This window comes from Trichosurus vulpecula, chromosome 3 (genome assembly GCF_011100635.1).
Source record: "Trichosurus vulpecula isolate mTriVul1 chromosome 3, mTriVul1.pri, whole genome shotgun sequence".
Classification (NCBI taxonomy): Eukaryota; Metazoa; Chordata; class Mammalia; order Diprotodontia; family Phalangeridae; genus Trichosurus; species Trichosurus vulpecula.
The window spans coordinates 372030221-372044407 of NC_050575.1; the positions used below are offsets into that span (position 1 = coordinate 372030221).

A 14187-nucleotide genomic window follows, 5' to 3' on the forward strand; every position below is an offset into this window, starting at 1 on the left:
TATATGAAGGTCCATACATTCTAAGTAATGTGTCACATATGCACATCACTTTTTCCTCTCAGAGTTTTATTACCTATTCCCCATACATACACATTACCCTAAGGTGGCCAAGATGATATAATTATCATCAAGTTAAATTCAGTCCCTCTAGCAATCTTTTATTTGATCTGTTTATCTTCATCCTAGTTGTTTTTCTTTCTTTTTTTTCTATTTCCTCTCCTTTCAAATATCAACACAGACTGAGCTTGGAAGAAAAAATCTTTTTGGATAAATTTCCATTTATACATCACTCATCAGCAGATATAATTTTTATGGCTTTATTACTTCTATCAAGTTAATTTCTTGTTATTCCTCTTTAAGTAAAAACAAGTCAGCAAAGTAATTTGTGGATATTAAAAAAGAAAATAACCAGAGATTTAGATACTGAATAAAATGTTCTCAATGTGAATGTTTGATGTGGATTGAAAGCTGTTTTTTTTATTTTCCCCATTCATAAATTATTAAAGACACAAGGATAACATTTAAGGGCAGCATTTTATAAAACATTGGATTTGTTGCATGTGCTGATAGGAAGGCTTTGTAAAAGTAAAGTGCAAAGGTTAATAGTAAAAAGTAATTCAGTCTTTAGGGAAATGCATCATGTGCTTGACAAATGACTATTAAATAATTTACCAACCATATGGAAGGGAATATTTTAGAAGTTATATATACTTGAATATTTATATATGTATATGAGATGTATATTATACATATACACATGTATACATTTTACATGAAGACCATTTAATTATAGAATTACAACATATGATAACTCTGGAGGTAACATTAGTGTATAGTATACCAAAATGTGGTCCTCAAGTTCTAAAGAGTTCTAATGATAAAGAATTCACTACTGGATCATTGATTCAGAAAATATGATACTTAGACTTTCAAAAAGATATAGAGTATCCTTTGATCCAACAATATCACTACTAGATCTGTATCCCAAAGAAATCATAAAAAGGGGTAATGGACCTACATGTACAAAAATATTTGTAGCAGCTCTTTGTGTGATGACAAAGAATTGAAAATTGAGAGGATGCCATCAATTGGGGAATGGCTAAACAAGCTGTATATGCATGTAACTGAACACTATTATGCTATAAGAAATAATAAACATGTGGACTTCAGAAATAAAATAACTATTGGGACTTACATGAACTGGTGTTGAGTGAAGTGAGAAGAACCAGAACATTTTACACAGCAACAGCAATATTGTGTGATGATTGCCTATGATAGCCTTAGCTCTTCTCAGAAGTACAATGATCCAAGATAATTCCAAAAGACTTATGGTGGAAAATACTATCCACACCCAGAGAAAGACCTGATGGATCTGAATGTAGATAGAAGCATACTACTTTCACTGTATTTTTCACCCTTTACCCCTTTTATTCTGTTTCTTCTCTCACAACATGACTACCATGGAGATCTGTTTTGCATAATTTCACAGATATAACACATATCGAGTTTGCTGTCTGGGGGAGGAGGGAGGGAAGGAGAGAAATTTGTAACTCAATTTTTTTTATGCTGCCAATTTAAATAGATTTTATTCTCCAGGGCAAGAATTGCATTTTGACTTGTTTACAGTACTGATAAAGTGCAATGTTGTTCACTTAGAACTCTCCCTCTGCACACATTCAAGTATTCAGAATACCCAGATTTACACAGTAGCTTAAATGTTACTTTTAAACTGCTACTGCCTTGGCTACAAATTTGAGTCCTTCAATTTTTGGAATGCTTCATGAATTGCTCTTTCTTCTCATGTGTTTGGTCGACCTCTTCAATGGTGGATCCAGATGAAGCACCTCTAGATTGGGCTGCTTCACCCCCTGGGAACCCAACAGACATGTCTGCTGGCATGCCCCCTGCACTCTGGTAAGCTTAGTAATGATGGGGTTGCAGACATTCTCCAATTCTTTCTGCTGATGCTCAAGTTCTTCCTTCTCAGCAGTCTGGTTCTTATGCATCCAGTTGATTATTTCATTACATTTGTCAAGGATCTTCTGTTGGTCTTCATCCCCAAACTTGCCTTTTAGTTCCTCACCCTCTATGGTGGCCTTCATGTTGAAAGTGTAAGATTCTAGAGAATTCTTGGAAGATACCTTGTCTATCTGCTTCTCATCCTCAGCCTTATATTTTTCAGCCTCCTGGACCATGCGCTCAATGTCTTCTGTGCTCAGATGTCCTTTGTCATTGGTGATGGTGATCTTGTTCTCCTTGCTTGTGCTCTTATCCACAGCAGAAATATTGAGGATGCCATTTGCATCAATGTCAAATGTTACTTCCATCTGAGGAACACCCCTGGGTGCTGGAGGAATTCCTGTGAGCTCAAATTTGCCAGGCAGGTTGTTATCCTTTGTCATTGCTCTTTCACCTTCATAAGCCTGAAAGAGCACACCAGGCTGGTTGTCTGAGTAGGTGGTAAAGGTCTGTGTCTGCTTGGTGGGGATGGTAGTATTACATTTGATCAGAACAATCATAACTCCACCAGAAGTTTCAATTCCAAGGGAAAAAGGAGTGACATCCAACAGCATCAAGTCCTGCACATTCTCAGATTTATCTCCAGACAAAATGGCAGCCTGGACAGCCCCACCATAAACAAAAGCCTCATCAGGATTGATACTCTTGTTTAGTTCTTTGCCATTGAAGAAAACTTGCAGAAGCTTCTGGATTTGGGGAATTCAAGTCAAACCACCCACTAGGATGATGTCATGAATCTGTGATTTATCTATCTTGGCATCTCTTAAGGCCTTTTCCACAGGGTCCAGTGTGCCATGGAAGAGATCAGCATTCAGGTCTTTGAAATGGTCTCGGGTGATTGATGCATAGAAGTCAATACCTTCATAGAGGGAGTCAATCTCAATACTGGCCTGGGGACTGGAAGAGAGGGTACACTTAGCATGTTCACAAGTGGTGCGAAGATGGCAAATGGCCCTCTTGTTCTCACCAGTGTCCTTCTTGTATTTTTGCTTGAACTCAACAATGAAATAGTTGACCATTCTATTGTCAAACTCCTCTTCACCCAAATGGGTGTCCGCAGCTGTGGACTTGATCACAAAGATGCCATCTTCGATGGTAAGAATGGAGACATTGAAAATACCCCCTCCAAGGTTAAAGATCAACACATTTCTCCTGGCACCAACTTTTTGTCCAAGCCATAAGCGATAGCAGCAGCAGTTGACTCATTGATGAATTGGAGCACATTGAGACCAGTGATGGTTCCACCATTTTTGGTGGCCAGGCTTTGGGAATCATTGAAATAGGCTGGTACTGTGACCACAGTATTTGTGACAGTCTTCCCAAGGTAAGCTTCAACAATTTCTTTTATCTTGGTGAAGACCATAGAATATACTTCTTCTGGATCGAAACTTTTAGTCTCCCCTTTGTACTCCACTTGGACCTTAGGCCTGCCCCCATCATTCACAACCATGAAAGGCCAATGCTTCATGTCTGACTGTTCAACTGCATCATCAGATCTGTGACCAATCAGATGTTTGGCATCAAAAACTGTGTTGGTGGGGTTTATTTCAACTTGATTCTTTGCTGCATCACTGATTAAATGTTCAGTGTTGGTGAAGGCAATGTAGCTTGGGGTGGTCCTGTTTCCTTGGTCATTAGCAATGATCTCCACTTTCCCATGTTGGAAGACTCCTACACAGGAGTAAGTGGTGCCAAGATCAATGCCCACTGTGGGTCCTTTTGACATGGTTGCTGGGGAGTCAGGGGTCGTAGCTGACCACTGTGGAGGAAGAAGGGCTGCTGCTGCACTGAGTAGTGAAACTCAAAATTATATAAAGAAATGAATGATAGAAATTCACTTTAGATGTAATTGGAAAAAAAAATTTAAAAAAAACCTTTACAAAAGATATGATAACAGGTGGTGGTATAGTATATTCAGTGCTGGGCCTAAGTCATGAAGACCTGAGTTCAAATTTTAACTTAGACACTTACTGTCTCTTTGATCTTGACCTGTAAAATGGGATAATAATAGCACCTATCTCCCAGGATTGTTGTGAGGATCAAATGAAATAATTGTAAAAGTGCTTAGGACAGTGCCTAGATCATAGTAGGCACCATAAGAATGTTTATGGATGGGTAAGTGGTTTAGTGGATAGATCACTGGGCCTGGAGTCAGGAAGACTCAACTTCCCTAGTTCAAATCTAGCCTAAGTCACTTATTAGCTGAGTGACCATGGGCAAATCACTTAGTGCTGTTTGACTCACTTCCTCACCCGTAAAGTGAGCTAGGGAAGGAAATGGCAAACCACTCCAAGTGTCTTTGCTGAGAAAACCCCAAGTGGGGTCACAGAGAATCACACAATTGAAATGACCGAACAACAGCAAAGAAAAAAATAATAATGTGTATCCTTCCCCATCATTCTTCAAAGTATTATGTATTCAAAATATTTCATCTGTGATGAAATTTGGGTTCTTCAACATTCATGCTGATATCTCCTCGAACACACTGGCCTCTCTGTTCATCTAACTGCTCTATCCTCATAACCTTCAGTTTCATTCAGCCTTTATTATATAATGGGATAATCATGCCCTTCACATAATTGTCCCTTAGAAGTATGATCCAAACCAAAAATCCTCTTAGATCAAAAAGTCCTATACTTTTTCCACACTTCCTCAAAACTGTTCTTTATCCTTAATATGATGTCCAGTTACTCCCGGGTTTTCTGTTCTGCCAATCCTTTACCCTTACTCTGGCCTCTGTCTCTCTCTCTGTCTCTCTCTCTGTCTCTCTCTCTGTCTCTCTCTCTCTCTCTCTCTCTCTCTCTCTCTCTCTGTCTCTCTCTCTCTCTCTCTCTCTCTGTCTCTCTCGTCTCTCTCTCTCTCTCTCTCTCTCTCTCTCTCTCTCTCTGTCCATTCTTGCTGCTATTGTTATTCATTTTAACTATGTACTATCCTAAACCCTAAAATCCCCTAATCCTATTATTGTCAATACTTTGCCAAAAGCCAACCTTATATTACACTTATTATCTATCATCTTCAATCCTATTTATATCCTTCTAAACATTAAGGAAAAGCTCATAGAAGTATCCCAACTGTATTCCTTAGAAATCTGTTATGTAATCTCAAATAAGCCTTTAGTGTTGCATTATCACTCTTTTATTCTTTTGTTGACACTACAATGCATTCCTCACTCCTCTTCTCTCTTCAAGCCACCTATATCAACTCCTCAATCTTGGGAAGTGAATTTGCTTCAAAATTTATTGAAACATAAAACAACAGAAGATATCCAAGGTAAGCAACCTTTTTCGTGCGATTTTGCATCTGGGGTCATCTCCAGTCATCCTGATCTATACTTTGCCATTGTAGTCAAATGACCCTGGAGGAGAGAATGAGGCTGATGACTTTGCACAGCTGTGCCTCACTTAAATCCAATTCACTTGCAAGTCAAGACATCACCCTCCTGCTGTAATTGGTGCTCTTTGTGAACAAAGGACAACCAAAAACATTGAATCTTAACGCTTCTGGATATCATCCCTGATTCTCTAGTACTTAGCTGTAGTCTCTGGTAAAGATGGGTCTTCTCTTTCTCTTTGTCAAGACCAGCCCTTTGTATTCTTGGTCTCACTGCTGATCACTTCTAAGAACTTGCTCCTCAACCTCGGTCTCTGTTTCTCCATGTCTGTCTTGGTTTCTTTCCTCTTCCTCCTAAACTCCCTGAAAATTTCCATTTTTCTTATTTATTAGGTTTTTCTCTGTCTCTAATTAGGTTTTTCACTGTCTCTAATTCTTTTTCTTTAAGCTTTCTGTTAAACTCTTTATCCTTCTGAGTAGGATTAACTTTTTTTTTTAATTTTGTGAAAACTCTTTCTCTCTGGGTTCTTCTTTCATTTGGCAATGATTCCTTTACATTTCCCCCTTCCTACTTCAACATCCTTACCTTTTCTCCTAAATATGAAATTCCTCACAAGGTAATTGTATTTGTCCTACTTTTTCAAAAAGGACAAGGACATCAGGGTAATAATGACATGACTTGCAGTTGACTTTGATTTGAGCGAGGGAGGGTTGTGCAAGGTCACCAGCCTCACTTTATCCTCCAGATCCATCTGGATCCAGTGACTCGATACAGGTGATAAGGCACCTTTATGAGGCTTCTGTTTTTTTGTCTACATTCTCCTTTTTTGTAATCTCAAACATTCACATGGATCCATTTATGATTTATACTCCCTTGACTCCCAAATCTGAATATCTTGATTAGTATGAGTCTACTATTATCCAGCTAGGGCTAGCTTGTCTACCTTGCTGTCTTCCTTCCATAGCCCAACAGAGAATTCTCTCATCCCTGATCTTCATCTCTTGCTTCAAGAATAGTAATAAAATCAACACTATTGTTGGTTCTGGAAATTGTGTGTCCTTTGGCTGTTTTGTGACTACTCACCACACCTGTGACTTCCCATACCAAAACATCTTTCCCAAGACAATATTTATGAAATATATTGCCTTCCCCCATTAGAACAGAAGTCCTTTGAAGTCAGATATTCTCTCCATTTTGCTTTTATATCTCAAGGGCTTGTACAGTGCCTAGGACATAGAGAATATTTAATATTTTTTCATTCCTTCATTTAACCCTAATTTTTCTCCTGAGCTACAGTTTTGCATTATGAATAGCATGTTAGGCATCCTCATCTGAATCTTCCATAGGTGTCTCAAACTCATCATGCCCCAACAAAACTCAGTAACTTTTTCCCTAAACCCGCTCCTCCAAATTTTCCATTTTCTGTCAAGTTAACTAGAATTCTTAGATTTTTCATGGTTCTCAATTTAGGAGTTATTCTCACTTTTTTATTCTCATTCAATCTCTATCTTAACCTATTGCCACATCTTCTCAATTCAACTTCTAAAGGAAATCTTGCATAGTTATAATTGCATAATGGCAATAGACAGTGGTATTACAAGTGTGATGTATTTTTAGAGTTACAATGTCTTTAGATGTCCTTGGACTTGTTTATCTGATCTTAAATCTGAACCAATTACTCTACATTACAGAAAAGGCAGATTTAAGTTCCCTGTAAGGAAAACAAAATATCTTAACAACTCTTGATGTTTAATCTTTTCACTTGTGTCTGACTCTTCAGGACCTCATTTGGGGTTTTCTTGGCAAAGACACTGGACGGGTTGGCATTTCCTTCTCCAATTCATTATTCAGATGAGGAACTCAGGTAAACAGGGTAAAGTGACTTGCCCAAAGTCACACAGGCAGTAAGTATCTGATGCTGGATTTTACCTCAGATCCTCCAGAATCCAGAGCTAGGTCCTCTAGCGAATGAACCACCTAAGAACTGAGGAGGTTGGGCAAGTCAATCTCTAAGCTCTCCTCTAGGTTTAATTTTGTTGTTGTTTTTAAGTCATATCATTCCTGTTTACTCTTAATGACTCCAATTGGAGTTTTCTTGGAAGATGCGATGGAGTGGTTTATCATTTCATTCTCTAGCTCATTTTGTAGATGAGGAAACTGAGGCAAGCATGATGAAGTGACTTGCCCAGGGTTATATGGCTAGAAAGTATCTGAGTCCATATTTGAATTCAGGAAGATGAGTGCTGGCCCAGCACTGTATCCACTGGGTCATTTACTTGCCCTCATCCTAAAAACTCTAGATTTCCCACAAAAATGAGCCCTCTTGGGATATTGTTCCTCACCATTACAATTGTTGAAGTAAGGGCTGAGTGACCACTTTTCAGGAATATTATAAAGGGATGTGGTTTTGATGAGATGGGCTTTCAGGTAGAGTGCTGGACCTGGAGTTAGGACGACTTAAGTTCAAACTTCAACTTAGACACTTACTAGCTCTGTAACCCTGGTCAAGATTTCTGTTGTTGTTGTTCAGTAATTTCAGTTGTGTCTGACTCTTTATGACCCCATTTGAGGTTTACTTGGCAGAAATACTAGAATGGTTTTCCATTTCCTTTGCCAGCTCATCTTAAAGATGACAAAACTGAAGAAGACTGGTTTAAATAACTTGCTGAGGGTCACACAACTAGTAAGTGTGTAAGCCTAGATTTGAACTGAAGAAGATGATTCTTCTTGACTCCAAGTCCAGTGCTCTATCACATGTGCCACCTAACTGTCTTTTGGTAGGATATTTAACCTGTTTGCCTCAGTTTTCTCATCTATAAAATGAAGATAATATCAACACCTACATTCCAGGGTTATTGTGGTGACCAAATAATTTAATATTTGTAAAGTATTTAGTGTCATCCTGACACATGGTATGTACTATGTAAATATTATAGTTATTATGATTATTAGACTAGGGCTTCACTCCTGGCTCAACTACTTATAACCTTGTGGCTTTGAGTAATTACATGCCATTCTTTGGTCTTAAATTTACCAATCAATGAAATAAGGACATTAAGAGAGATAATGACTGAGACTATTTACAATTCTAAAATCTATAATCCTCACATTCATGTTGGAAACCATTGCATACTACTTATAATAATAATAATAGTTTATTTATTTAGAAATTTAAGTTCACAAAATATTTTACATGTATTAACTAATTAAAGCATTGAAATATTTTTGGGTCAGGTCATACAAATATTTTGTATCCATTTTACAGATACGGAAATTGATTAAAGAGTTTCGGTGATTAAAAACACATTAAACAACAGTAAGTTTCAAGGCCAAGTTGTATAAGCAAAAGTCTTCTCTATCCAAATCCGTTGATTTTTCTGCTTTTTCTCTCAGTCTTCTGTGGAAATACAATGCTCATTATATGTGGATGCTGAAGATTTTTGTTTTACAATAAACCATTTTCAATAACTTTACAAGATCAATGAATAGGGATTGAATTTTTTAGGTAATGGAAGCCATAAGAAAGAGAGGATGGAGGAAATATTTCAATTGTATTTTAATATCCATGAAAACCAGCCAAGGTCTGACTTTTCTACCCTTGATGAACATCCTTCTTTAAAATGTGAAATTATTTCTTTGTTGTTGTTTTGTTGTTCAAGAACAAACACAGAATGTTGTATCTTCAATCACTCTTGAAAGCTGTTTGAATTTTAAGAAGGGCTTGTCACCCAGCCTAGTCAGGTCCAATTCCTCAGGGAACATGCAGGATGAGAATCTTGATGTGAATTTACAAATATAGAAATCTTTTTTGGAAGTAGAAGGAGAAACTGAAGGAGAATAAATATTAGGAGGGACCAGGTAACTTAGTCCATAACCAATCTATTAAAGGGTAAAAATTCAGATTACGGAGTATTGATTTTCAAACATTTTTGACTATTTACAATGTGTTAGTTGCTTTATAGAATGAAGAATTGTAAATGGGAATAGGTTTTCACCTAGGGAAAATAAAATTGGAGAGTGGTGCCACAGAAGACACTGTACTAGAAAGGTAGCCCTTTATAAAATCATCCTTTGGGGCAGCACTCTGACCAGAGGCATTGTAGTCATGATGGCACAGGAGGAAGTATATTCCCTAGAGGATTCAATCCTTAGGCTGGATAGTGGTGGGGAGGGAGGAAGAATGATGCCAAGCAAGGAGGCTAGGGACAGTATAGTGGATGATGGAGGTATTTATTGTCTCGGCCAGCTGAGTACTATCAGGTTTAAACAAATTGCAGTTAGTATGAGAGGATTATGATATCTATACTCACATAAGTTTTCTAGCTAGGGTAAAGCACTGTATTATGCACCTGTCACTGTCCCCAGTCTTGTAGGGTTTTAAATTCCATAATATTATAACCTAAACATAAAGAGAATCTGATCTTAATGTTATATGATTCTCAGAAGTGGAAAGGAATTTAAAGGTGTCAACCCCTCAGACACTCTGGGTCCCTACCCTACTCTTACCAGAGGTTTCTAACTGCTGCCAAGAAAATCCTCATTTCTCTTATCAGGGTCAGTGTATTTACATTGTCACGGTTCAGCAGCACCTGGAATTTATCCAAAGCCTTCTTGGTCTAGGGTGGACTCCTGGTCCACCCTGACCAAAAGAGGGAAATATCAACCCCTGGGAAACTCTGAGGCTTTATTTACACTTTTCTGACCAGCAGTTTCTAACTGCCCCCAAGAGTACTCCCCTGTTTACCCCAGAAATCTGTAACTGCCCCTGCTTCTGGAAGAGATAGTTCCAAGGATATTTCTGCAACCCTGTTTTTGTAATGCCTCAATGTCTTAAACACTCCCTTCCTGCAGTTCAGCTATTCTAAGTAGCCCAAATATGGGCCCTCCTTCTGTTTCCCACTGCTGGGCTCTATAAGAATCCTTTTCTTGCATTCCTTCCCAAGAAGCCCTGTTTGAGTAAGGAAATAGGTTCTCCCAAATTGAAAGTTACTCAACCTTCAATAAATGCTTCATTTTGTTTACTGATCACTTAGTTGGTGTGGGTTTTTTTCCATAGTGTCAAAGGCTACTTAGGGGGGAAAATGCTATCACCCAGTATGTACCTCTACCACATATCTACCCAATTACGTGAAATTATGTAACTTTTGTGTTTTTTTTGAGTCAGGCAATCAATATTTATTAAGCACCTACTCTATGCCAGGCATTGTGCTAAGCACTGGAGACATAAAGAATGTCTTTCAATGAGTTCACAGTCTAATGGGGGCTATGACATACAAAGCAACCATGTAAAAATGAATCATATACTAACAATTCTCACTTTATGTAGGTGGACGATTCCAAAGACCTCTACATACAGGAATTTTTAAGTAATGCAAATTTGTCTATGTGGGAAAGAGAAAGGAAAGAAGGAAGAAAGGAGGTGAAAATCCATGGAGGGAGGGTGCTAGCACAGGGTTAAAGAACATGTGGGGTGTGGGGACAGAGAAGGGAGAGCAAGAGGAGGAATATGTTGTCATAGGGCCAGAATCTAAAAGAAATAAGGGCACCCAGGGAAAAACACATGATGCTTGAGTGCAGATGGATGACAAATAGGCATGTGTGGATCAGGGCAAAGGTCTCTTCTATGAGCACAAGAAGTCTCAAGCCAAACGCCCATCCTGTAGCCGTTGGACAGTGGTTGTCTCTCCGTGTTCCTTTTTCTGTTTTCACTTGAAAGTGGTTTTATTTATCTCTTTATTTTTGGTGGGGTGGTAAGAAGCCATAGAATAGGAGGGACAGGAGTAAAGAGAAAGAGCATAGAACTGTACAGTAAAGTTAACATAAGTGGGATGTTTTTTGTTTTGTTCTAAGATTCTACGGGTCTGTGATATTTTTTTTTATTGTTTCTTGTTGGTACTTTCCTAAGTAAGTAAGCTTCCATTTTTGGCTCTAATACATATCTGTTTCTCTATGTCTATATCTCTGTCTCTGATTCCCTTGTCTTTTACAATATTTTACAACTTGTTCAGAAAAAAAGTAGTAATGGCTTCATTTGACCCTCTTTTTTCCTCTGAATGTGAACTCTTGGATTCAGCTTTTAATAACGAATGAAAAATTAAGTGCTTTGTTGGCAGTTAGAGTATCATATTAATAGAAATTTTCTTGAAATAATTATAAGAGACTGCCCTTTCTCAATGGGTTATTTTGTAGTAGAATTGATCACAGGTATATCTCATCCAATGTTATTAATTGGTTCCTCCCCCAAAACAGCATTAAACATTAAGAGAAAAGACATTATAGAAGCTAATTAATGCTACAGATAGACAGCTATAAACACATTTATTTTTCTTTACAAATTCATTTCAAAATATATTTTCAGCTCTTAGCCGTGCTTGGAGAAGTGCCCCCTCCTTTTCCTCTTCCGCCGCTTTCGCGTTTGCACTCGGTACCACAGCCTCCGACATGCAGAACGACGCCGGAGAGTTCGTGGATCTGTACGTGCCGCGGAAATGTTCTGCGAGCAACAGGATCATCGGGGCCAAGGACCACGCGTCCATCCAGATGAACGTGGCCGAGGTTGACAAGGTTACAGGCAGATTCAATGGCCAGTTTAAAACCTATGCAATTTGTGGAGCAATTCGTAGAATGGGGGAATCTGATGACTCTATTCTCCGACTGGCAAAAAATGATGGTATTGTTTCAAAGAACTTCTAATTGAAGAAACCTTGTGAAAAATGTCTTAATAAATCAGAAAAACAAAAAAATATATATATATATTTTCAGGTTTAATTAACATCACTTCTCTTCATATACTCCACAGATTAGCTGAACTCATCTTCTTTCCATTGGTCACTTGATACAGCATCTCCTTCTCCCTTTTTACTGGCTGCCCCCATACCTCAAAAACACTTTATCTATACTTAGTCCTCCTGAATGTCTTAGTTTCCCCAATCTTAACCTTCTCTAAGAAACTTTTAGTGATCCCTTAGTTAAAAGTACCCTCTCATTAACATATATTTTTAAACATTATGTTATATCCATCCCTTTATAGGTATCTGTTGTCTCTCTTGACAGTAATTATAAGCTCCATGAGGGAAGGGACCACTTGTTTTACTTTTGTCTTTGTATTCTATTCTCTCAAAATAGTGTCTGGCAAGTAGTCAGTGTTTCATAAATACTGGTTGAAACATGCATAATATTCAAATATGAAAAATATGGTATAATATGTGTGTACATCTATATATCTGCATGTCTATGCACCTACACAGATTATATATGTGTATATATACATATATTATGCATGTATATATACATATATGTATGTGTGCATTTATATATGTGTGTATGTATTTTTATCTCTACTTGAAGATCATGTCATGCTAAAAATATAAAGCTAGTATATTACAGAATATTTAAACATATACATACACATATACTTATGTACATATACACAGGGAGGAACTTAGTTAGATCAATAACATAAAAAACACTCTATACTGGGGGTTAAAATGAATTAATATCATTAAATATCACCTCTTCAGGTAACCTTAAACAAATCACCCCTCTGAACCCTACTTTAGTCATTCATAAAATGGGGATAATAATAGTGATTAGTTCATATGTTGTTATCAAAAATGAGTGATGTATGTAAAACATGTTGTATAACTTATCAGCTCTTATATATGTAGTTAAAACAGCAGAGGTAACCTGAGGCCTGCCAATCATGGTTGTCTAATGTAATGATAACCCTATTGCTTGGAAATAAGGAAAGAAGTATTTTAAGCTTGGTGATCATTTCCCAGGGAACAGGCCACTTTGGCCAAAAGGATCTCAGGACACATACCATTTAAAGTATGCATCAAGTGTTTTCAAGGGTGCTACTTCAGCAGATAATACCATTAGCTCAGAGAGAAGGAAATGACTTCCCTAGGTAAAATGATAACCTCATTTTCTCAGCATCAGTTTCCTCTTCCATTAGAAAAGTTTAATCTTCTAATGATATAGTCATGAACTCTTCCTACATTTATATACAGGTTTCCTGCATACTAAATTGCAGAGGAAAATGTTTTTTTTTTTAATTTTAGAGTTATATTTATCTTTAATAAATTAATTTATTTTTCATTTTCAACATTCACTTCCATAAGATTTTGAGTTTCAAAATTTCTTCCCCTCCCTCTTCCCCCCTCCCCAAGATGGTGTGCAACATGATAAAAGATTAATATTAAACATATTTTCACATTAATCATGATGTAAATAAGAATTAGAATTAGTGGGAGGAACCATGAGAAAGAAGAAACAAAACAACAAAAGAAAAGGAGAGCAAATAGTATCCTTCCATCTGCTTTCAGTATCCAAAGTTCTTCCTCTCCATGTAGATAGCACTTTCAATTGTGGGTCTTCTGGAGATGTCTTAGATCCTTGCATTGCTGAGAAGAGGTAAAATCTACCAAAGTCGGTCATCTCACAGTGTGGTTGTTAATGTGTACAATGTTCTCCTAGTTCTTCTTTCCACAGCATTAGTTCATATAAGTCTTTCCATGTTTTTCTGAAGTCTGCTTACTCATCATTTCTTATAGCACAATAGTATTCCATTACATTCATGTACCACAACTTGTTCAGCCATTCCCCAATTGATGGACATCCCCTTCATTTCCAATTCTTTGTCACCAAAAAAGAGCTGCTATAAATATTTTTGTACATGTGGGTCTTTTTGCTGTTGTTATGATCTCTTTGGGATACAGAGGTATGGCTTGGTCAAAGGGTATGCATAGTTTATAGGCCTTTGGGCATAATTCAAAATAGCTCTCCAGAATGGCTGGATCAGCTCACAACTCCACCAACAATGCATCAGTGTTCCA

The 14187-nt window shown here is 37.5% G+C and overlaps 1 protein-coding gene and 1 pseudogene across 1 annotated transcript; one reads left to right on the top strand and one right to left on the bottom strand.

The window, feature by feature from the left end:
- Positions 1-1761: 1761 nt before the first annotated feature.
- Positions 1762-3745, bottom strand: LOC118842625 (annotated as a pseudogene).
- A 7969-nt stretch (positions 3746-11714) lies between these two features.
- LOC118844072 (40S ribosomal protein S21) lies at positions 11715-12087 on the top strand. Its single transcript, XM_036751883.1, has one exon. It carries the CDS (start codon positions 11792-11794, stop codon positions 12041-12043), a length of 252 nt encoding a protein of 83 aa, XP_036607778.1. The 5' UTR covers positions 11715-11791; the 3' UTR covers positions 12044-12087.
- The last annotated feature ends 2100 nt before the right edge of the window (positions 12088-14187 follow it).

What these genes read in the sequence shown, in the direction of transcription:
- LOC118844072 (XM_036751883.1), top strand. Translation starts at nt 11,792, where the DNA reads ATGCAGAACGACGCCGGAGAGTTCGTGGATCTGTACGTGCCGCGGAAA.